At 51.0% G+C, this 23143-nt stretch overlaps 9 protein-coding genes across 9 annotated transcripts; 4 read left to right on the top strand and 5 right to left on the bottom strand.

The window, feature by feature from the left end:
• Positions 1-1368: 1368 nt before the first annotated feature.
• On the top strand, positions 1369-2111 carry N7496_004077 (MARVEL domain-containing protein; the record flags this gene model as incomplete). Its single annotated transcript, XM_056697008.1, has 5 exons — positions 1369-1431; positions 1490-1649; positions 1713-1897; positions 1959-2002; positions 2069-2111. The coding sequence occupies 5 exons, from the start codon at positions 1369-1371 to the stop codon at positions 2109-2111; spliced, it is 495 nt and encodes a 164-aa protein (XP_056559220.1).
• A 389-nt stretch (positions 2112-2500) lies between these two features.
• Positions 2501-3660, bottom strand: N7496_004076 (zinc-dependent alcohol dehydrogenase family protein; the record flags this gene model as incomplete). The annotated part of the gene is made up of 3 exons (XM_056697007.1): positions 2501-2675; positions 2729-3086; positions 3144-3660. 3 exons carry the CDS (start codon positions 3658-3660, stop codon positions 2501-2503), a joined length of 1050 nt encoding a protein of 349 aa, XP_056559219.1.
• A 573-nt stretch (positions 3661-4233) lies between these two features.
• N7496_004075 (mandelate racemase/muconate lactonizing enzyme family protein) lies at positions 4234-5349 on the top strand (the record flags this gene model as incomplete). Its single annotated transcript, XM_056697006.1, has 1 exon — positions 4234-5349. One exon carries the CDS (start codon positions 4234-4236, stop codon positions 5347-5349), a length of 1116 nt encoding a protein of 371 aa, XP_056559218.1.
• A 1387-nt stretch (positions 5350-6736) lies between these two features.
• On the top strand, positions 6737-8861 carry N7496_004074 (uncharacterized protein; the record flags this gene model as incomplete). The annotated part of the gene is made up of 2 exons (XM_056697005.1): positions 6737-7329; positions 7406-8861. The coding sequence occupies 2 exons, from the start codon at positions 6737-6739 to the stop codon at positions 8859-8861; spliced, it is 2049 nt and encodes a 682-aa protein (XP_056559217.1).
• Positions 8862-9253: 392 nt separating this feature from the next.
• Positions 9254-10723, bottom strand: N7496_004073 (putative serine/threonine-protein phosphatase; the record flags this gene model as incomplete). The annotated part of the gene is made up of 3 exons (XM_056697004.1): positions 9254-9565; positions 9634-10127; positions 10267-10723. The coding sequence occupies 3 exons, from the start codon at positions 10721-10723 to the stop codon at positions 9254-9256; spliced, it is 1263 nt and encodes a 420-aa protein (XP_056559216.1).
• A 312-nt stretch (positions 10724-11035) lies between these two features.
• On the bottom strand, positions 11036-12979 carry N7496_004072 (tRNA threonylcarbamoyladenosine dehydratase; the record flags this gene model as incomplete). Its single annotated transcript, XM_056697003.1, has 2 exons — positions 11036-12337; positions 12581-12979. The coding sequence occupies 2 exons, from the start codon at positions 12977-12979 to the stop codon at positions 11036-11038; spliced, it is 1701 nt and encodes a 566-aa protein (XP_056559215.1).
• Positions 12980-14287: 1308 nt separating this feature from the next.
• Positions 14288-15859, bottom strand: N7496_004071 (homoserine O-acetyltransferase family protein; the record flags this gene model as incomplete). The annotated part of the gene is made up of 1 exon (XM_056697002.1): positions 14288-15859. One exon carries the CDS (start codon positions 15857-15859, stop codon positions 14288-14290), a length of 1572 nt encoding a protein of 523 aa, XP_056559214.1.
• A 496-nt stretch (positions 15860-16355) lies between these two features.
• On the bottom strand, positions 16356-17779 carry N7496_004070 (glycoside hydrolase family 43 protein; the record flags this gene model as incomplete). The annotated part of the gene is made up of 2 exons (XM_056697001.1): positions 16356-17117; positions 17180-17779. 2 exons carry the CDS (start codon positions 17777-17779, stop codon positions 16356-16358), a joined length of 1362 nt encoding a protein of 453 aa, XP_056559213.1.
• Positions 17780-21581: 3802 nt separating this feature from the next.
• On the top strand, positions 21582-22652 carry N7496_004069 (glycosyltransferase family 32 protein; the record flags this gene model as incomplete). The annotated part of the gene is made up of 1 exon (XM_056697000.1): positions 21582-22652. The coding sequence occupies one exon, from the start codon at positions 21582-21584 to the stop codon at positions 22650-22652; it is 1071 nt and encodes a 356-aa protein (XP_056559212.1).
• Between the last annotated feature and the right edge of the window lie 491 nt (positions 22653-23143).

The following is a 23143-nucleotide window of genomic DNA, read 5'->3' as shown; positions in this document are numbered from 1 at the left end:
CTACTAGCAATCGTATACTAGTTGTGTAAGTCTTAAGCTGCTCTTTAGACTGTTCGGAACTATAGAGTGGTTTGCGAGCTTGTACTCTTCCCACGTTTAGCGCCGTAAATCCGAACTGTTCTCAAGCAATGACTCGTGCCGAAGTACCCGTATACAATAAAGTTTATTGATATTAAAATGATGTAAAGGTGTCACGCCAGTGCAAATTGGGGGAGATTGGGGGCGGTCTTTCATCATCGTGGCCCCACGTCATAGGGCTGAGGACGGTACCTTGATCGAAGGATCCCGTTGTTTCCTTACTCCAACAATGCCATTTTTCCAAGTTCCCACCTCCTGCTCCTCCGATCCCGTACTTCCAGCATACATTGACATGGTCTCCATCATGTACAATTCATGAGGGAATATGTACGGTCAAAAAGGCGGGCCAACACCGCCACGTCCTCCATGCAAAGGGCGCACTTCTGCGCCAAACCTTCAGGCTGCAATGATCGACCCTAGTGGAGCACTCAGCACGGCCACTCAAAACCAAGACCCTAGGCAGCGCCAATAAAAGTTGATCTGCAACGGCCACGGGATCAAGAGCCAATATTAGGCTGGTGCGAAGCGAGATTACCCTCGACTTGAATTCTCGAATCGCCCAGAGCCAACACCGGCCAACGCATCAGAGGCTCGTGGTCTGGCCAAAAAAAACAGGGATACGTCCCTTTCTCCCTTCAGCACGTAACGAATCCCACCCGTCTTCCCCCAGGGCTTCTCTCGTGGGGACTAGGATTCTGACAGGTGCTGGCGCCATGACAGCTCCTTGCTCCGATCGGACGTAGTTCAGCCACAAGAAACAGCTGCATCAGTGGCGGCCAGTCCCACAAAGGGAGAGAGATGGGGCGATCTTCATGGACCAGAACCTGACCTGACTAGTTCATAGTGTGGCAGGGGGAGAAAGGATTGGGCCACTACACCTTATCCTCCATACATCAGGGAATGATGCATGGCGTTGAATGACGAACCCACCGTGCCGAGTACACGCTATACTATTCCGGGGACGATCTGACGACATCAACAGCTAGGGTGGACTCTGCATTGGCTAGTGGGTCTAACTTTTGCGTTGATTCTCGTAGAAGCTTGCTTGCCGCGTTTTTTGTGGCTCGGTTCTACTTTTTTTGGTAGTTGGGCCCTTGCTTGCGACGCGGGTCTGCGCCTCTTGTCGCTCGGCATATGCCTGCCTGTGCAACGTGCCCAGTTTGTGCTTTATATACCTCGTATTGTCCCCGCTCCCAGCCCTTTTGTTCTTCTTTGTAGCTCGTCGGACCTTTCAAACAGCTTTGTTATCCCTAGCACAAGCCTAGCTATCCTACTCGTTGATCATTCATCATGCCTGTTGTCTCGCGCCTCGTCTCTATTCCCCTCCGCATTGCGGAGATCGCCTTCGCGGCTGTATGTCCTATTCACGGTCGCCAGTTTTCTTAAGGCAATTCTAACACTAGCGTTGCAGGTCGTCGCAGGTATTATCGGACACTATCTCGCCTCGCTCGACGGAATCAGTTCCTGGGCTCAGGCCCGCTGGATCTACACTGAAGTGATCGCCGGTCTATCTATCCTTCTCGGCTTAATATGGCTGATACCATTCTCTTCGGGCTTCTTCTCGTGGCCTAGTACGTGCTTTGAACATGAAACATACAATATCTGCAAAAAAACATTACTAACTCGCTATCTAGTTGATATCCTGATCTCATTTGCCTGGTTCGCTGCTTTTGGTATCCTGGTCGATGCCCTCCACCACTTGTCATGCGGTAGTATCTGGGCCTGGCACTTTAGGGGCGATGCTGTCTGTGGACGCTGGAAGGCTGCTGAGGCGTTTAGCTTCCTCTCCGCTATCGTCTGGCTCGTCTCTGCCATTGTGGTATGTATTTAGTAATAAGTATTAAGTGTGGGGAAACAGGCTAACAAGGTATCGCCTGTAGGGCCTCTGGTTCACTTACCGTGTGCGCGATCATGGTGCCGGGACGTAAGTGATCTAGCACGCTTTTGCCATTCCCTTTCTTTGGAGTCAATACTGACATATATTCAACAGCACTCGCCGCCGCTGGGGCCGCCGTGGGGCTCCCGCTGTCTAAACTGAGCCTGGCATTCTGGGCCATGAAGGTCAAATCACCGCATCCAAGTCAAAATTGTCTTGGTTGAGTAGAAATTACTCGCCATCAGTGTCCAAAACTGTCCCTGCACTGCACTCCCGCAAATAATCTGATGAGCCTTGGTCTTTTATGTTCTCTTTTTGCTTTTCTGTCGCATTCTCCTCATTATAATGAGGTCGACGAATTACGACTTACGTTGATACCCTTGGTGGATACATGATTTAGTGCGTCTGGTGTTTAGTGATAGTCACTCGTTCGAATTGAATATTTGTGCAATAACATCTGCGCCATATTTTGGAAGTTGATTATCATTTTAGTCCGGAATAGCCAGAGCTAGTTCCCTTAATTCACGTATGATGATATGGAAAAATCTAAAGCTTTAGGACAACCTTTCCAATCTGTTTCCCCTCCCAGACATATTGAACTGCCTCCTCGGCTTGCTCAAAGGGGAAGACTTTGTCAATAATATCATCAAGCGGCGTTTGACATGCCGACAAAGCAGCGCAAAAGTCTTCCGTGTCATACTTAGATCCTGCATTGATACCCCTGTATATCATTTTAGCATGTTTTGCGAGGTTTCCAAGGTCCATTGCTCTCACCTCAAAATGATTCGACGGTCGATAATAGTCGAGACCAACTCAGCGAGGTCCATAGGGTTCTGCTTCGAAAGATACCCGACTTGACTGACGATGCCACCACGTCGAGTACATTTCATACTTTTAACCAAGGATCCAGTGCCCCCATTTTCAACAACGATATCAACACCCACGCCACCAGTAAGTTCCAGAACCTCCTTATGCCAGTCTGGGGTTGTCGTATAGTTGACCGTCAAGATGGGTGGGTTTGAGAACTTCTCCCTCATTTGTTGGAGTTTCTTATCACTCGACGAGCTGAGAACAACTCTCAGTCCAGCAGCCCGCGCAAGTTTCAGCGCAAACATGCTCACGCCCCCAGTCCCTTTCACATAATTATTAGCTGCGGCGCTAATATTGACACGAGTATAATCCAACGTACCTTGAATGAGTACCGTCTGTCCAATACTCATACCCTTCAATGCCGACCATGCAGTAACACCCGCACAAGGAATCGTCGAAGCACTAATCCAGTCCAGGTAGACTGGCAGCTTGCACAAGACAGCCTCATCAAAGACAATGTGATCTGCCATGACTCCATCCTCATCCGCAGCAAGCCACGATCGTCCCACCTCGCGTCCCGAGATATACTCGGTATCGATTATAGGCCCAACTCTGTCTCCGACGGCTAAGGCCTTCACCTTCTCACCCACGGCTATGATCTCACCAGCAGCATCATTACAGAGGATACCATTCGGTAGGACTGGCCACGGATTTCCACCATTGGCGATATTGGCGTCTCTATAATTGATAGCGACAGCGTGTACCTTGACCAATACGGAGGTCGGCGCGAGAGGTAGTGGTAGATCCTCTTTCACAAGTTTCAATTTCGGTGTACCGGGAGTATAGTCGTCAGTTCGACGAAAGGCCTGGCGGGTGGTAACTTGGGCGTTTGACATGTTGACAGATATGGACTTAATGAATTGAAACAGACAACTAGCCGTCGTTGTAGACGATGTTTATACTTCTATTTACACTGGTGTGCATGACGAAATTAGCGCGGTTCGTAATCGCGGGGGGCTCGGATTTGCCGATATAGCTCGATCTCGGGTTCGATGCCGAGTCCCAATGTATCAATCGTTGTCGGCAACATCCCGGGACCTAGTCGGTATGTCTATCTTCGCAATGTCTACGTTCCTGCTATTACCCCGCATCGAAAGCTCTCGGTTAAGCCGCTTATCTTACTATCTCATCGGCTGAGCCGTGGCTCTTATCTACGAAGCTTGGTCTTTCAGATGCTAACTCTATTGATAGGTACGGCTTCCCCGATGCGAGTATTCATGCCCTTCTCTTTACGAAATTGTTTAGGGAGTAATAAAGCTGATAAATCAGCGTGCGAATCTGGTAATGTAACGCAGGCAGTCTATTTATTCTCCCGAAAATAACAGGCCATTTCCATAACATTCAACACCTGAATATACCCTTACATCTCTATCATCCCCAAATTGTCTGAACATTCTCAAGGGAAAGCCATGCCTGACCTCCAAATCAAAAAAATCGATGTATTCCAAGTGGACTTGCCCTACTCGGGTGGTGTCTATCATCTCTCCGGGGGACGAGAATATACCTCTTTCGACGCCACCATCGTACGAATCACCACGCAAACCGGCATCGAAGGCTGGGGCGAAAGCACCCCCTTCGGTTCAACTTTTGTTGCCGCCCATGCACTTGGTGTTCGATCAGGTATCGCCGAGATCGCACCGAAACTCATTGGGCTTGACCCGCGACGAGTCGACCGCATCAATGAAGTCATGGATGCAGCACTGGTTGGCCACGAGCATGCCAAAGCAGCTCTCGATATAGCCTGCTGGGATATATTCGGCAAATCCGTGGGGCTTCCAGTGTGCGAATTACTTGGCGGTCGTACAGAGCTTGCACTCCCTGTGATCTCCTCCATCCATGTTGGCGAGCCGGAAGAAATGCGTGCGCGTGTAGCCCAGCATCGAGACATGGGCTATCTGGGTCACTCGATCAAAGTTTCTGGAGAGCCAGTCTCCGACTCTGCTCGTCTCCAGTCATCTCTCGCTGATAAAAGGCCGGGAGAATTCTTCATTGTGGATGCCAACTGTGGCTTCACAGTTGAAACTGCACTTCGTATGTTAAGACTTCTCCCAGACGGGTTGGACTTCATCTTAGAAGCGCCTTGTGCTACGTATCGAGAATGTGTCTCTCTTCATCGCAGGACAAATATTCCAATTCATATCGATGAACTCGCAATATCCGAGGCTTCTATAATGCAACTTATCGCCGATGACGCCGCAGAAGGAATAGGGATGAAAATCACCAAGAATGGCGGTTTGACCAAATCTCGCCGTATTCGCGACATTTGTCTGGCTGCTGGGTATACTTTCAGCGTCCAGGATACTGTCGGCTCAGACATTGCTTTTTCTGCTATTGTCCATCTGGGTCAAACTGTCCCGGAGAAATTCTTGCGTTGCGTCCTGGAAACTCGTGATATGGTGACGCTCAAGACGGCAGATGGTCCATTCCACGTTAATGGAGGCCGTATAACAGCACCCAATGTACCGGGTTTAGGAGTCCAACCTCGCCTCGATGTCCTTGGGCAGCCAGTAGCTAGTTATTTCTAAATCGACACTAAGCTGTGTCGTCGGTCACCTTAGGTTAGTCTTTACTCGAACGAACTCGAATGTGGTGTATTTTTTGAATGGCCATTGTGAACCCTTTAGTCAATATGGAGATTTCCTGCCTAGTCGGCGTGATGACACCGCATCAGAGGTAGGTCTAGTCTACAAGTCTAGATCATTTCCTACGAGGGGACGCGTACAACAGCTAATATATATAGCCTGCGCCTTCATTAAAATGACAAATGCTCGGGTTTGCTCTTGCAAGCTAATATTCCACAAGCGACCATACTGTGACTTTGACTTAATTTTTGACATGGAATCCCAATATCATGGGATCATGTGGCTTCTTGAAAGACGTACAGCGAGTATGCAAGAGGTCAGTGAGGTTCCTTTACATAAATTGGATGACTATTGACGATTATGCTCTCGCCAGCACCCTTGGTGGCCAATCCACTGCTACGGCTGTTACATGCGCCCCGACTGCGGCAGGCTCGTACTACTCGACCGGTAAATCCTTCTTGGCACTCTCCTTTGCACCACCGGGCAGGCCATTAATTTACTACAGAACACTTTGACACAGGTCGACTTGGATCAGAACAATCGAGCGCTTCTATGGATCCGTCTGGACCTTGCTGATTTACTGCGTGATTGGAGCAGCGAAGGAGACGGGGATCAGGCGAGCTCGAATTTTGACCGCATCGTTCGGTCTGTATCTGATGATTCTGAACTTAGCTTTTCGGATGAGCCTGGTTCGCCGAGACTACTAGCTGTGGCGGAACGGGTGGTGCGGTTGGCCAGGGCTAGGAAGTACGGTGAAGCTTTTAAGGTTCTCGGATTGGAACAGGTCGAATGGATGCGGTCGAGCGATTTCTGGTTGTGGAATGGCGGTGCGGATTTTTCATGCTAAATTGGTTTTGTTAACGGCTTGTTCTTATTCGTATTTATACCTCTTTTTGGAAGAATCATGTTATTTTATTTTTCTACTACTTCTTATTATCTTGATTCTTATACTCGAAGTCCATTCATAACGACCAAGCTAATATGATGTACAGTGGAAATCAGATGAACTAATTCCAAGGACATGAATATAAACCTCGAATAACTATAACCCTAGTGGGCTTTTGGACCCTGGAACCAAACCTCCGGTCTAGGATATCTTATACTTCTAGGCAGAAATAGCTATAGACTATTCATCTGTTCAAGCCTCTTCACCATTGCAATCACCACTCTTCATATAACTAGTTGATCACACCATCACGACCGATGACTAAGACTTTTGAAACAGGCCCCATAGGTCCAGGGGGTTCCATACTTAGCAGCTTGGCAAAATGGAGCCCCCGTCCGTGAGTCCTGGAATGGCAACTCCTCAGTCTTCCCCCATCATGCGAAAATGCATTCACAAAGGGGGGTGAACGATGAAGACAAGGGCATCCCTTCTGAATTATCAGAAGCACTCGCGAGCCCGACCTACTCTCTCGAGGACTTGAGCCCGCCGCGCTACAAGGACGAAGAAGACTCGGAACGCGCCCGGCGAGCCCAGGCCCAAGCCCGAGTACGAGCCCGAACCAGCGGCGATTATGGCGATCTAGAGCTGGGCAGTGTACCATTACTACCGGCTGGCCATCCAGATGAGCTCCGCGATTTGGATGACTCGGACTCGGACTTTTTCGACTATGAGGAGCAAAGCGCACATCGTGATGACCCGCCGCTGTCCTGTACCCTTGCCGGCTTTCACTCCTGGCTGCGTGGGCCGGTCCCGCCGCATGTTTACCATATCAAGCCTTGGTTTCCGCGATGGCAGGCTGCACCGTCGCGTCTAGTTGAGCGGTGGGCTCCGCGACAGGGCGTGAAGATCGCATTGCTCGCTGGCGGTTTGATTATCTGGATTGCCGTGTTCTTTGCTTCACTGCAAGCTTCCGTGGCCGGTCAGGAAATCCCGGGATATGGACGGCCAGTGAAGCTGTCGTGTCACCATCGTCTATGGTATGTTTTAAAATATTGCTGAACTGATTAGTCCATGTCGAACCGGGGAACAGAATGGCTAACCATGCAATTACAGGACCAATGCGACAGACTGTGGTCTGAATGGAGATCTTTGTCTCCCATTTGATGAGCAGTCGTTTGCTTTCAGCTGCCCAGCAGGCTGTTCCACTGCTATTCTCCTAGAACCGTACGATATTGGCAGCACGTCGTACAACTATCGACCGCTTGTCATTGGCGGGAAACCCTTCCGAATGGACGGTCGCAATAGTGGATTGTATCGCGGCGACTCCTCGATTTGTGCATCAGCACTACATGCCGGGCTGATCAGCGATGCAAAAGGTGGCTGTGGCATTCTGCATCGTCGTGGAGAGCGGGACAACTTCCAGAACTACACCAAGAATGGCATCGAGAGTATCTCTTTTAAGCAGTCGTTCCCAATGTCTTTCATGTTGACACGACAGGTGTCTTCATCAGGGTCCGGCGAGGCGAAGCTGGTAGAATGCTCCGATATCCGCTGGTCGCTGTTTGCTTTCACCGTGTTCGTCACGGCCATTTTTTCAATGACCGTTACTTCGGCACCGATCTTTTACAGCATCACGTTCTTCATAGTCTGGTTTCAGGTCGCCATGGCATCTGACCCGCCAGGCTCGCGGGGCTTCTATGGCTTGTTACAAGTCGGCATAGGCCGATTCCTCCCCGGTGCTTTCGTGGGCTTTGCCTTATACTACTTTTGTATACGCAAGACCCTTGTCAATCTCGAGGCACACGCAGATAAAACTATCCTATGGCTGGGAGGCTGCTGGGTCGGTGCCTTGAACAGCGATACCTTCGACCGTATCCCCATCTCCCGCCTCACACCCCACGATCTTCAACAACAACCCGGCGCCATCACGGCCCTAATCATCATTATCAGCATTCTCATCGTGACCACCCTCATCCAGGCACATTGCTTCCGCCGGGAGGGCCGTCTGCTATCCATGCTACGCCTGTACTGTATCATGCTCGTCGGCATCGTCGTGCTCGTCCTAGTACCTAACATGAACCTCCGCATCCACCATTACATCCTTGCCCTCCTCCTCATCCCAGGCACCACACTCCAAACCCGACCCAGCCTCCTATTCCAGGGCATAATGCTTGGCCTATTCATCAACGGCATCGCTCGCTGGGGCTTCGATTCTGTCCTTCAAACACCGGCCTCCCTACTTGAAGGTGGCCGTCTGGGTACTACCCCACCGCCCATGAATCCACCGCATATCGAGGACCGGAGCCGCCTTATCTTCTCGTTCCCTGAAGTTCCATCACATGTCGATGGTATAAGCGTGATTGTCAACGACGTGCTGCGGTATCAGGGGTTCAAGTCGAAAGATACGGACTCCGTGCCGGACTTTGCTTGGTCGCGACGACGCAACAACCAAGAGGAGTACTTCCGGCTCGGGTATGTCCATATGAATGCTTTGGGTGGTGTTTGGTATGAGGATTTCTCGGCGCCCTCGACGTGGGCTCTTGATGGCAACTTTTACTATCCGGGATAGTGGTTGGAAGTCGTGTGTTTCTGTGGGCATTATTCTGGACCTCTTTTTCTTCTTGGCTTGCTAGATCGGGGGCCTTTGGTGTGTATAGCATTTTCGGATATAGGTATTAGACTCATCACAAGGCGTTGGGCCTCTTTTTGGAATTGATTCGTTCGTTCATAGAAGGAATCAAGTTTGAACAGCGTAATACAATACAAGAGTAATTTCAAAAACCGAAAGAGTATCAACTCTGATTCAATGAATATAACACAGCCGCGGATTGCGGCGGACGCTGTGCCCCAAGCCCAAGGAGTGTATCCAGCTAATATACAGATCGTAAGATCAAAACTCAAAACGCCAGACCACCAAATGCAATGCACCGAACCGTTTGATCAGCAATAGTATACGAGTGATCAATCGTCCTTTTTGGCTTTTTTGGCCTTTTTATCCTTCTTGTCTTTCTTCTCCTTCTTCTCCTTGTTATCCTTGGAGTAGTCTTGCTTACAGCTGACTTGCACGAGGCTTTGCTTGCCGCCGTCTTCAATGACCAGCGCAGTCAGTTTACCGCCCTTCACACAGCCCGAGTCAAGACCCTTGGTATATGTGCGGATCTTGAGGCCAGTCTTGGCATCGTGGCCGTAAATAACGGTCGTTGTTTGAGAACGGGGGTCTGCATGTGAAGACTTGAGGCTCGAGTGAAGGATGGATTGGTGCTTATCAAACATCTAGAGGACCATGTTAGTACAAAGAGATCTGCGGATGACGAGGACCCGAAACTAAGTAGATAGCTTACCTTAGCCCAACTCATACCCTCGGTTGACTCGCTGGGAACATGCGTGTTAAGGTCAATGGTTCGCATCGTCATCACAGTCGAGGGGTCCTGCTTCTCGAGGTCCACGCCCGGAACCAGACCGGCATGTACAACAACTACTTGGCCCATGCCCTGGACCAAGCCAACGTTCAAGATGACCGGGCAAGCCTCAAGCCACCGCGCTTGATCATCGCTCAACGAGCGGGCCAGCGCGCGTTCCTTGGCTTCCTTCTCCGAGGGCTCGTGTAGCTTCACATTCTTCTCGTCGCCCGTCAAGAGTGTATTCATCGTAACCATCTCATGTCGGAGAAGCAGGATGCGGTCTTCGTGGTTACCACGCACACACGAGGCTCCCAGCTTGCGGGCAAGATCCACGACTCCAGCACTATCTGGCCCCTTGTTAATTATATCACCCGTGAGGATCAGATGGTCTCCATCCGTCGTGGAGAATTCGATCTTTTTAAGCAATTGATCCACTGAAAGAGGAAAAGACAAGTTAGCATATTCAACTCCCACAAACGGAGACAAGAATAGGAGACCTACACTCCTCTTTACACCCATGCACATCCCCAACCACAACCAGCCGCTTCTCACTCCTCGATCCCCTCGACTCACCCTCGATCCTAGCCACGGGTACCAACGAAGGATCCAAGGTACGGATGTGAGTTAAATCATCGAACTGAGGAAGCGAGTTACTCCCAAACCACCCCCCAACCTCCGCCTTTGACGCAGGATCCAGCGCGTGTAACAAGGCACCGCGCTCCTCTAAACGAGGGTATAATACCATAGCCCACCCGGCCCAGCCGAGCAGGAACAGAACGAAGTAAACAAGCACGTAGCGGCGGAAGCGCGGGGCAGCGATGATGGATAGAGCTATCTGGACGCAGCCGGTGTGTTTACTGTTTTCGGGGGAGGAGGAGAGGGAGCGGTAGGCTGGGCTGGATTGCCAGCCGTTGCGGACTGAGTCGATTAGGGGCCTTGAGAGGCGGGCGAAGCGGGAGGATGAGGATGGTTGGGTGGTCGCGTGATAGTATGGGTCGCCGAGTTCGTGGTCGGAGTCGTAGGAGGCCATGATGGGATGGCGTTTATCATCGAGGGTCTTCTCAGGACATAGAAGCGGAGGAGGTGGGAGATTCGGGGACTGAGACAACTAGAGTTGTCAACAAGGCCGCCCACGATCTGCGGGAGCCAAGGGTCGTAGGACTTGGCGGTCACGGAGTTGCGGAGTCTAGTACGAGTACGAAGGAGCTAGAAAGCGATGAGGTGGCTTCGATTAAACTGTACTTCTATTTATATACACCCTACACTACTATGTCAGTCACTACTAAAGTCAATATGTATTTCATTGATGCCGTTAATTCTTTTTCTTTTCTGCCAACACAGATTATTGTACTTGGAAGTACTCTTCAACCTGTTTCTTCCACTCTTCAGTTTCCTTTTTCCGCAAGCTCACCCGCTTCAAGACTGTCTCGTCATATACTTCCTCAACCTTCTTTCCCCCAACGAGTACCTCACGTTCATGACGGGTAGCCTCGTCTTTCGTCATGCAGACCAACTCCGCCGCATCAAGCCTAAAGAGTCTCTGTCCGTCCTTCTCCCAGGTAAGATCCATCTCAAATCCTTGCGATGGTACCTCCCACGGGATCAGCACCAGCCGGTTGGACAGACCAGTTACAACGCTCTTGCCTCTGTAAATCTCCTCCACAATGTACTGGATGTCGTCCTTGCTGATGGGGAGACGGAGACCTACGGGATCTTGACCGCCGACTTTGCGGATTTGCTTCTCCATGAAGCCTGTCAGAGCGGCCAGGATCGTATCATACAGCTTTTCGCGGCCCTTGCCGGCGGTGTTATAGTCAATTGGGTAGCCGGACACGCTGCAGATGACGTGGTTGGCTAAGGTGTAGCCAAAGACAGCGGGCATGGTGCCCAGCACGGGGAGAATGCGGACGCGGAAGTCGGGAAGAACACTCAACTCGCCCACCTTGCCCTTGTTGAACTCATCCTCGGGAAGTGGGAGCAGGCTAGCCTTGCCCGGGGCGGTCCTTTCAGTCGAGAAGACAGTTGGGATACCGGTAGTGACTCCCAGCATCTTCAGGCGACGCCGCGTGCTGCGGCAGAGAGGGTCGTCGGTGCTGGTAGAGATATCTCCAACCACGACACGAGTCGGGTCTGACTTGCACCCAGCGCCCATGGATGAGATCACAGGCAAAGAGTTCTTATGACAGTAGTGCAGTAGTTCCACCTTGGACGTAATGTTGTCAATGCAATCCAGCACATAGTCTGGCTGTCGACCCTCCCCTTCGTGTGTCAGTGTCCAGGGACCGAGAAGATCGTCTGCAGCATCCTTGCCGAAGAGCTCATTACGGCAATCGAACATCACCCACGGCGCAATCTGCTCCAGGCGCCTCCTGATACAGTGTACCTTGGGAGTTCCGACATCGGCGAGTGTGGCGAGAGCATGACGGTTAAGCGAAGACAATGTAACTTGATCGAAATCGATCAGACGAATCTTGGATACACCGGAACGAGCCAGAGATGCAACGGCGTGGGATCCAACGCCACCGCAGCCGACAACAATAATGTATGATCCCCGGAGCTTCGCGAGGCCTTCGTCTGTGAGGAATACACGGTTCCGAGCAAGCTGTTCGAGAATCAAGTCTGTGTTGCATTGCAACTGGGTTAGCTGTGACAATCACAAAAAAGAGCTATAAAAAGCTGCGCACCATCATCGTAGTCACCCTGCTGCGCCCTACGAGCCAGAGCAGCACTGCGCTCGTCCTCTTTGCTCAACGGGATTCCATTGTCGGCAACGCCGTATTGTGTGAGCTTTACCCCAGTTCGTCAGTCCTCTGCCCAAATGCATGCTCGGCGGCCCAAGCTTCGACCATGAAACTCAAGGTCAAGAGTTGCCCTAAATCAAGCTCACCTTAGTGGCAGGATGCTCATCGTCGAGCGTCGGAATAGAAGCCTTCAAATCCTGAACCGCCTCCTTCCTCTTATAAGCCTGGTACCCAAAAATGGCACCCGCAACGGCGGCGCCAGACAGCACCGCCGTAGTCGCAAGCTGGGAAGTTTGCGACCCGGCCTGCCGGTGAAGCCAAGAAGACATATTTCCCAACACTCCTTTCTCAGTAGTATCCTTTTCTCGAGATTGAGCTTTCGCCTGCGCTTGCGCTTCCAATTGCTCTAGTTCTTCGCGGGTGCGCGGGCGGTAAGGAAGTCGAGCAGGTTCGGCGAATCTAGCATCCAGGTCGTCAGAATCGAATCCGTAGTCCAGGTCGGCCTCGTCGGAAGCTTGCCACCATTTAGAAGCTGGAGGGGCCATTTTGTAAGCAGAAAATAGAGCAACGTACCGTCACGAATGCCGTTGGTGCTGTCGACCTCTTATAGGGAATGCGCATCTGCAAGCCATGCGTTCATCAGTGGAACCACGAAAGACGCTATCACGTGAGAGGCCGCGGTGGCCAAACCCGACGACACGTCGCCGCGTGGAGTACTTCTTACATCTCGCGCTTTTAGCGCTGTTGGTATGTTTTATGCAGGAGCTCCCAATATTTAATACTGATTCCTTTTGGAGGCTAATGATCTTCGCAGATCTGATAGCATCATTGTGTCTTTCAGTCTCAATGACGATATCCCTCACATAAGAGCTTCTCACGACACGTCCGGGTCACTGGATTGGGCTGTGGACTTCATCCCTCGGCGGCCTGGCTGCAGCTTGTGGAAGGAGACATTTCACCCGTTGTGGGTGACTGAGAAAAATGAACAGAGATCTGAGAGACCCTCGACTACGTCGTTCTTTCATACCGAGGCTGCTGTTGTTTGTTTCGATATGATATCCCGACGGGACGAGCAGATCAGCCAGGCTTTCATGTACATACTAACAAATTTAAGAATGGATTTCTTTCTCGATACTCTCCCTCTTCTTTTGTCTTGTATCTAGGACCATCGTTTCTGTTTGACAACCCGCCCAATGACGAAAATATTCTGTCGCACACTCCGAGGATCTGTATATGATACGCTCCGTCTGTACACCTATCAAGGCAACGGCGTTGAGCAAACCAGTGACGAGTGACGAAAAAGGTAGTTTTCAATCCGAGGGCATGAGCTGTCATACAAGTTATCGTGTCAATAATCAGTTAACAGATCAAAACAATGAACCACTTCGATCAATTCCCCTTCCTTGCTGCTCTTACTATAGTTATTTTACGCCTGCTCTACACATTCCCTTTTGCTTCTTGCCCGGTGATGAATCCAAAGCCAATTCTGCAGGCAACCGACGCCCTCGGGTGGATGTTTCCCAAACATCTTATGATCTGGTTGCCGGTGAATACACAATTGGGAGCTATTCTGAGGGCCAAGTCTGTTTTCCATGTGTGTGCTGATTCTCAAGTACACCTATCAAGGCAACGATGTCGAGCAAACCGGTAAGGGTTACCTATAGCGAGATCTAGCGAGAAAAGACTTATTGAGATATGAACAAAAGAGTTGTGATTCATTCAGATATAAAACGCCAGCTAATGCAATTTTGACCGTCGCGCGCTGCGAACAAATATACAAAATGGCCAATAAATAAACACAACATTCACTTAATTGCAAAAGAAATGGCCAAGGCCCCGCCCCGCGCGGACTATCACTTCAAGAAGCGGCCCAAAGCACCACCAATATTCTTCAGATCAAGCAGGAAAGTGTCATGACCGAACAATGATAGATCCTCACCCAGCTCAATGTGCTCGACGGTAGTGTTACCGCCGGCGCGGAGAGTCTCGGCGATTTCGCGCTGTTGCCAGGCGGGGAAGAGGATGTCGCTTGCGACGCCCATGACGAGGACTGGGTGGTTTTTCAGAGGGGCGAGACCCATGATGAGGTCGCGAGGGGGTCCCTCGGGTTCGGTTGATGCTGCTGACTGATCGGCGGGGGGAACTGAGGCAGTAGCATCGGGTTGTTCTTCGTAGGGCTTGTCAGGCAGGGTCAAGCTGCAAGCAGAGTCGGACACATCTGAGGAGACATCGCCTCGCGCAATGCGAGATTCGGCCTCTGCACGGCGATGGCGGGTTTGAGTTTGGTGTTCATGGCCTAGATCGAAGAGATCCATAGCCTTGGAGACGTAAAGCAGACTGTTGGGGTCATACTCCAAGCAGAACTTTTCACCAGCATGGTCGAGATACGTCTCGATAAGGAAGTCCGGGCACAGCGCAGGTTGCTTGCTAGGATCCGCACGACGACGACCAAATCGCATTTCCCACTCCGGTCCGCTGCGATACGTGACCGTCGCAATCTCGCGCGCCAATTTCATTCCCGAGTGCGGCGGGATCGCATCGTAGTAGAAACCGCGCGCCCACTTGGGATCCATCATCAGTACCTGGCGCTGCGTGTGTCGCATCGCAATACTGTATGGGTGGCTACGGGCACAGCCGCTGATGCTCACGATCTTGCCCACGCGCTCGGGGAAGAGCACACCCGCAGCCAGACTCTGCATACCGCCCATACTCGACCCGACAGATGCTGCCAGCTTCTGGATGCCCAGACCATCTAGCAGACGGAACTGAGCGCGCACCATATCATCCAGCGTCAAGATCGGGAAGCGCGTCGCATATCGCTGTCCATCCGAGGGATCCACCGAGGACGGCCCCGTACTGCCGTAGCAGCCTCCCAGTACATTCGTGCAAATGACAAAGTACTTATCCGTATCCAGAGGTAAACCGGGCCCAATAAACTTCTCCCACCAACCGGGCTTCGGATTCGAGACCGTGCTGTGTGCATGGCTAGACGCGGATAACCCCGTATGCAAGAGAATCGCATTACTCTTGTCCCCATTCAACTGACCCCACGTCTCATACGCAATATCGAATTCCGGCAACACGCCGCCCCAGTCCAGGAGCAGCGGGTCTTCACAGTGGAACCGTTCATGCTGGCCGGTCGTATACGAGGGTTCGGGTCCCGATTGCAGAGACCGCGCAGAAAGCAATTCTGACTTGGCGTCCTGCGCGTCAAGGCAAGGGAAGGACATTGCCGGGTTTGTCGAGTCCTTCGAAGTCGCCGTCGCCGCGGAGGACTTGCGCGGGGGCGCGCTATGGAGTGCTCTCGCATGTGCCGATAACGGCCGACTTGCGCCGGAGAGGAAAGATGCTGGTTCTTGGGCTCGCCATTGTGTGGCCCGGAGCGTGCGTGAAGCAGAGCGGGCGACGCCCTGAAACGAACGCATTGTGAGGAGCTGTGAGAAGGGAAAAGAGACCCACAAGCAGGTGCAATTATCAGCTATCGAGGACGGTCATATTATATTACTTGATTACATATGGCGGAGAAGATGATTGAATGCCTGAGGCTGCACTTGAGGCATGGCGTCATCTGGTTTGCTCCTGATTGGCGGGAGCTTTACTCTTACTACTCTTTCCCGCGGACCTTATTTTCCTATGCTGGTCTGCTCCACAAATGTTAACTCCGCTTGTTAAACAAGGCCAGATAGTGATTGTTTGAGTCGATAGATTTTATCAGAGTAATTCTCTCTATTCAAATAATGCTAATAACGCCTCTCCAACCTGAATGGAGTGTCTATAAACCATCGCACGGGTATCAATTGGTCCAAAAAGAAATCAAAAAGAAAGCTCAAAACGCTTCGATGCAATGCAAATTCCCACAAAGGGGAGGAAAAATCCAGTATGCGCCACCTAATATGCACAGCAGGTCTCAGCTTGACCAGCCTACTGTGAGCTGTCGGCAATAGAGGTGGTGTTGGTTGTGGTGGTGGTATTCGTGGAATTCGAGGAGACAGTACTGACGATTTCAAGTGCTGCCATGATGATAGTATTGTTGGTAGATCGAATATCGACACCACCAACATACATGCACCGATAACCATCACAGTTGGCGTGGAAGACAATCTTGGTACCGTCATGCGATAAAGTCGCACCACCGGGTGCCTTGAGCCCAAAATCATTCGTCTGTAACAATGGACGGTCGACGCGGGTATAAGGACCCTTGACCGACTTTGCGTGGGCGTACTTCACATTGTAACCCAGCGAGGTAAAGCAATGTGAGGAGAAGAAGAGGTAGTAGGTTCCATCATCTTGCCGGATGATATTGGGCGCTTCGATGAGCGGACCATCAGTGTCGTTGATGTTGAGAATAATCTCAGGCTCGCCAACTTTGGTGATGCCGTCGCTTTCCAGTTCTTGGAGGATAAGTGGAACTGGGCGCAGAGGCTTGATGCTGTTGCCGCACCAGCCACCACTACCAACGCTGTTTCCGTCACCCTTGTAGACCACGTAGAGCTTTCCGTCTGCATCTCTGAATGGTGAGGGATCAATGGCGCCGCCATACTCGTGTGGACAGGCTAGGGATTCATTGAGTGGGATATAGGGTCCCAGGGGATTCGTGCCGTTCGAGACCGCTGCACCGATGCAGTGGTGCTTGTTGAAATTATTCGTTTGGCCTGAGTAGTAGAGAACAAATTTCCCATCATCCTGTACGATTGTCAGATAATTGGAATTCTTAAACTTTTTTGTATTGCTGAACAAGAACTTACCCGCTCAATCACATCCGGTGCCCAGTGATTTTGAGCGACCTCCCAGTCTCCGAGTGTTGGCATCGCATCATAGCCCTCGTGCAGAGTCCAATTCACAAAGTCGGTCGAAGTCGCAACGGGGACATGAATCGATTGCGGGTCACGCTTGTGTGGGTTGGTTCCGTAGGCATACCAGGTGCCGTTGTGGTGGAGAAGGCCTGGATCGGGGAAATTGTGAATCGCATAGACGGGCTTGTTCTCCAGGATGCGATAACTGGGGTCCTCATGCTTGGTCGGGTAGAGACGGTAAACATCACCCGGGTCCTTACGTTTATGGGCTCTCGTCAAGACAATCGGGAGGGTAATGACGAGAACCAAGATAGCCACGATTAAAAACCCGAGAGCGCTGAGGATGATAATTCGTCTCCTGGTGAAAGGTCGCGCAAAAAGTAGTGAGAGGATTCCCTTCTTCTTCTTCTTCTCATCTTCTGCCTTTTCCAGTTGTTCGTGTTCCGACCGTGGCTCGTTGCCTGAGAGCTGACTTCCGGAGAGGGACTGAACGGATGCTGTAGCCTTAGGGGCCTCGTCTTTAGAACGAGCAGATGAGAAAAAGTCCAGCATCTTGCCAGTGTGGTGAAAGATGTTTTAGACGCAGTCGTAGTCACAATCTCGACGGAAATAATTTTTCTGAGCTGAGGTGAGCTTCAGCCTTTGTCGGGCAGATGGTCGGTAAATAAGCAAAAACGAAATAGGCGTGAGGCTGTGAGACGGACAAGGCTCACACCGAGTCAAGTCAATTGGGGATAGTGCACGATGTATGCGAAAGGCTGTCCATCATACACCTAGATGCCGCTTTGTTGTAGATCCCGGGGGCCGAAATAAATCGAAAGGAAGGCCATGGGGGTGGCTTTTGGCTTTTAGTTATACGGAGTCAATCTACGGGGGGCTATGGCGGAGTGCGGCTAGTGTACGCGGGTGAGAAAATAGAAGTGAAACGGGGTCCAAAGAGCCGACACGCGACCGATTGGCTAGCAGTCAGGCAGCCAGTTCAATCAGCCGAGTAGACTTTGGATGGAGAATGAGGATTCCAAGAGGGGCATCCAAAGTCTGATAAGAGGGGCCCTTTCGTTGTCTGGTCCGGCTTGGCCACAGATCACACAACCAGCGGCCACGATGAGACAATGGACCCTCCTCCATGAGTGATTTGTAACCTGAAAAACTCGCATTGCCACATCACAAAAGACCCCGGCAATCCCGCAACGAGATGCTGCATCGCATCTTGGGGGGCGATCCGTGGACCCTTTCGAATCCCGGCCCCTCCGTTCTGTCTTTTCAGCCCGAGCAGGCTGCGGTCATCAGGAGAGTGAGAATCGAATCTCCCGAAGGCCAAGCTTTTAGAAGCGGCCAGCAAGGGACTGAATGGGCCAATGAAGAGTGAGCCCACTGTCAGCCTGACCCCCGTCGCTGGCTGGTTTGGGTTTAGTGGTGGACCCCGTTTTCTCCTGTTGATCCCCTTTCGACTGTTGGCTGTGCACTCGTTGTCCTTTGCTCGAAGGGCTGAGAGACAACAACAATCCTCTTTGGGGGGCGATAATGATCCGAATGGGTTGCGGGGAAATAAATCGTCTCAAAATGTGTCTGCACGCCCGTCGGCAAAACGAGCACGCCTCTGAAGTTTATCCTGGGCCCACGGGAGTAGCGTGGGGAGTCTGGTCAAGGTTTCACGACGGGTGGGGGGCCTCGACAGATGGGCACGATCGGCCAGGCAGCACGATTTAATCAGAGTCTCGATCACATTCCATTGGTGCTTCCCATGGGCCCTGCTCGGAAGAAATATCTCTGACAGAGAACGTTAGTTGACAGTTTTTTGTGTAAAGCATTGCAAGGTGAAATCTCTCAGCTGGATGGAGGAGTCGAGTTGTGATTGATGGACGGACTAAAAGGCGAGACTTTCCACCGCCAAGTGCCAAGTTCCGCCGCCACCAAAAAAGGTCCCCCCATCCACGCCAGAGCGTGCACCCACGTGGGCCACATTCCCCCGCCTCGATTTAATTAACTCTACATTTCAAGTACCGTCTGGAGTCATATTCCGTATGCCAACCATAACTCATACATAACTCACCATGATGACCGTGCATAAGGGATAGTGTTTACTTTCTTCTCGATCCAAGGCACGCGACTGGCAAAAGGATATCTGTTCTTGGAAAAGATAATCTTATCTCTCCTGTGCCTCGAAAGGAATTAGTGCAGCAATGGAATGGAAATGCCACATGGCCGGGGCAGCACATTGTACAACATTGGCAACTACTAGACTGTCAAGCTCGAGTCAATCAAAGGGATCACAACTAGGCCATCGCAATGATTCTGTTAGAGACTCGATCTTCACTCGGTAGGTTAGATGTTATCCTGAAGCGCCAATTCTTGAAAACAGAAACGCTTCTATCGAACATATCCAATATTCTTTGAAGGATTCTCAACAAGATTGTTATTTCTTAGGTAGACTGCCGGCGTTTTGTCGTGCCAGTCCAAGATCCTTTATGTACTCATTTGGAACTTTGCAGGCCGCACTCGTCTGTAAGGATATAGTAAAATTCCCCAAGTCCATGTCATGGATGCTATTCCACTTACAATGAGTAGGAGGGCTCATCAAGAAGGTACTTATCCTCCATATATATTGATATTCAAGTAATATATCGAACATTATCTCACTCGATTCCCGATTATGGCTGAGTTGCGCAGCAGACCTGGAGTAGGTCTGGGCCATATATATACTCCATTGGTATCCCGACCCTCGCGATCTAGCTACGACAATACCTGCCCGTGGAAGTCTTCCTACCCGATACCTAGATAGGTGTCCGATGGCTATACTTCGAAAATCCAGAATGAAGGTAACGACTCGCTATCTACGCGCATTATATTCCAGGTCTACTAGTCAGAGTTCATTCAAACATACAAGTCCGTTGGGAAGAAAGTCAGCGACCTCACAAGACGGCCAGGGATGGATATATCCCGAAATGCCTGTCTGTGCCCCCGGGTCGAACGGCAGTGGGATTCATAGATAGGGATCTCTTAAACGATTATCATCAATCTATGAGGAGGGAGTTCGTAAGCAAACGGAGAGGGATCAGCCAACGGTGCAAGTGGACGCATGTGCAGGTGGAGCTTAATTGTCTTGGCAAACTCTTGGCTATGGCTGGCAGCTTTCCTAGGAGCCTCTGATACCTGTCAACTGAGGATAGTATAATATGTGAATGTGACTATGTAGTCCATAGCATATAAATATGCAGCTAGCCACGTAGTCACATCGCCTCGGGTCTCTATGTATCACGGTGAACAAGGATATCTATAAGATGGTCGGTAACATCCAGCTAATTTAGGCCTCCTCCGGCTGTCGTAAACGGTGACAAGATGATGAAGTCGACAAAGATGTAAAGATGACACGACAGCCTTGTCTGGATGATGTCTACAAAGTCACTTGTATGGCGGGGGAGTGGTTTCATCTCGATTCAGGGGGCAAGCTAATTAACACTGACGAAGCAGCTGTCCGGAAAGCAGATTAGATCTGCAGGAGGCGTCGGTCGAAAGTTTCGGTTCGAGATGAAAAACCACCGCGAATGTCACATTAGGTAATCAAATCAAGTATTCACATACTGTACATATTGCACTCGAGTTCGAATGCAGCCATACCCCAGGGTCATTCGACGAACAAGTCACATAAAATCATGAGACATGCGGGAGGACTATAATTACTGAAACCTGTCTACTAGTACGAGATATTAGGTATGCATTAGCAGGTAAGAACAATTGCAAGAATCAGATCAGAATATGTTTGACAGGGCCGAGGGGCATACTTCGGCGAAGCGATTGACCACATCTCAGGCCACGTGAGTGGCTCCACCCAAACGGGTGTAGATGCGCCCGAACTGTCGCAGCATACGCAATCCTTTTTCTGTTCCAACATAAAGCTGCAGGCAGGCCCCAGATCAATCGCTGCCAGTCAGCGTGATCTGGATTCAATTCTTCTCCTTTTCAAATTATCATTTCTCAGACCAAAAAATCAGCCCGAGGCTCTATCCTGTGCCCGGTGCGCCTCCTATTTCTGTTTGCGGCACAACTGTGTACCTCCGCGATCTCCGACCGGCGTCGAGGTCGCATTGTGAAATTACGGATTGGGCGTATGCGACAGCCCTGCGAGATCGCAATGCCAGTTCTCCGATCGATCGGAGCTTAATTTCTTTTTTCTTTCGACAAATACGCGCGACTCTACCCCGGACAGCCGATCCCCCTCCGAGCTTCAACCGCATAACTTTACACGCACCGAAAAAGGCGTGATACCCCTGTCTCAGCAGCGCGCGTGGCTGCGGCAACATTTTCTAGGGGATATCCCGAGCGATTGCGCCGTCATCGCTGCCCGCTGCCCAACATGCCGACGTTTCGCAGGTCCTTATTCGCCGCTATATGCTTCATCGCTTTCATCTTCCTCATTCGCTCAAGTCGACCTGCCGAGGTCCCCGGTGCACCTGGCTACCAACCCGTACAAGAGATATTCAGCGAGGAGCAGGATAGGCTATTACATCCGAAGAAGAAGTCAAAAGCTCGGCAGCAACAAACGCTTTCTTATGGGACTGCGCCACTGCGCGAGCGCCTGCGATACCAATTTCCCTACGACCTTCGAAGCAGATTCCCCGCATACATTTGGCAAACATGGAAGTATGCCCCATCATCGATATGGTTTGGAGACAGTCTCCGTGCGGCCGAGGCGAGCTGGACAGAATTACACCCGGGGTTCACGCATGAGGTCATTTCGGATGATACGCAAAGGCATTTGATCCAGTACTTGTACGGATCTCTGCCGGACGTCTTTGAAGCCTACGATGCCTTGCCGCTCGCGGTTATGAAGGCCGACTTCTTCCGGTATCTGGTTCTGCTCGCACGGGGTGGAATTTACAGTGATATCGACACTATTGCTCTCAAGCCAGCCCCGTACTGGCTGCCCGACGAACTTGATCGATCCAAAGTGGGATTCGTTGTCGGCATCGAGGCCGACCCAGACCGTCCCGACTGGCACGAGTGGTACTCCCGCCGTATCCAATTCTGCCAGTGGACCATCGTTTCGAAACCGGGTCATCCGATTCTGCGTGATATGGTCGCATACATCACGGAGGAGACACTCCGCATGAAGAGGGCTGGCATCCTCAAGGTTGGCAAGATGGATAAGACCGTGATGGAGTTTACGGGACCGGGTGCTTGGACGGATGCGATTTTCCGTTACTTCAACAACCCTGAGTACTTCCACATTCTACCTGGGGAGAAGAATATAACGTACGAAGACTTCAGTGGTCAGACCACTCATCGGAAGATGGGAGACGCGGTGGTCTTGCCAATCACGAGCTTCAGCCCGGGCGTTGGGCAAATGGGTGCCGAAGATATCGATCATCCTATGGCTTTCGTGAAGCACAACTTTGACGGTATGGTTACCCTTAGTCCCGAGTAATATATTTCATGACTTGATGCTGACGAAATTGCTTATGTACAGGCTCATGGAAGACAGATCCTTCCCTATGAGACAATCTTTACTCCGAAATACCTCTCAAATTTAAACTCGAATCCTCGCACAACCCGTGATCTTGAGTTGCATTTTGCCCATGTTTGAGACATATGGCACAAATCTTCTCGTCTTCTCAAACTACCAAGGCAATCTAAATTCGGCCTTACCTACTTCCCCAGGCTTGGCCTCTCCTCTCGTGTCATAGCAACCCTCACTATGCACACCATCCTGCCTATGAACACCCCCACCAAAATCTGGTTCCTGGGCGTCTTCGGGCTTTGCTATACCCTCTGACTGGACTGAGTGATTACTCAACCTATTGTCTGATCGAAAGGCCCAACCCTGGATCCCGATCATGAAACCTCTGTTGGCCATCTGAGGCGATGACAATCCCTCTGTTTGCGACCCATGTTTCACGAACTCCCGTACATACGATT

This window comes from Penicillium cataractarum (assembly GCF_028827025.1).
Source record: "Penicillium cataractarum strain IBT 29864 chromosome Unknown utg000002l, whole genome shotgun sequence".
NCBI classification, from domain to species: Eukaryota; Fungi; Ascomycota; class Eurotiomycetes; order Eurotiales; family Aspergillaceae; genus Penicillium; species Penicillium cataractarum.
Note: the sequence above shows the minus strand (reverse complement) of the source record. Positions and strands in the feature narration are given on the sequence as shown.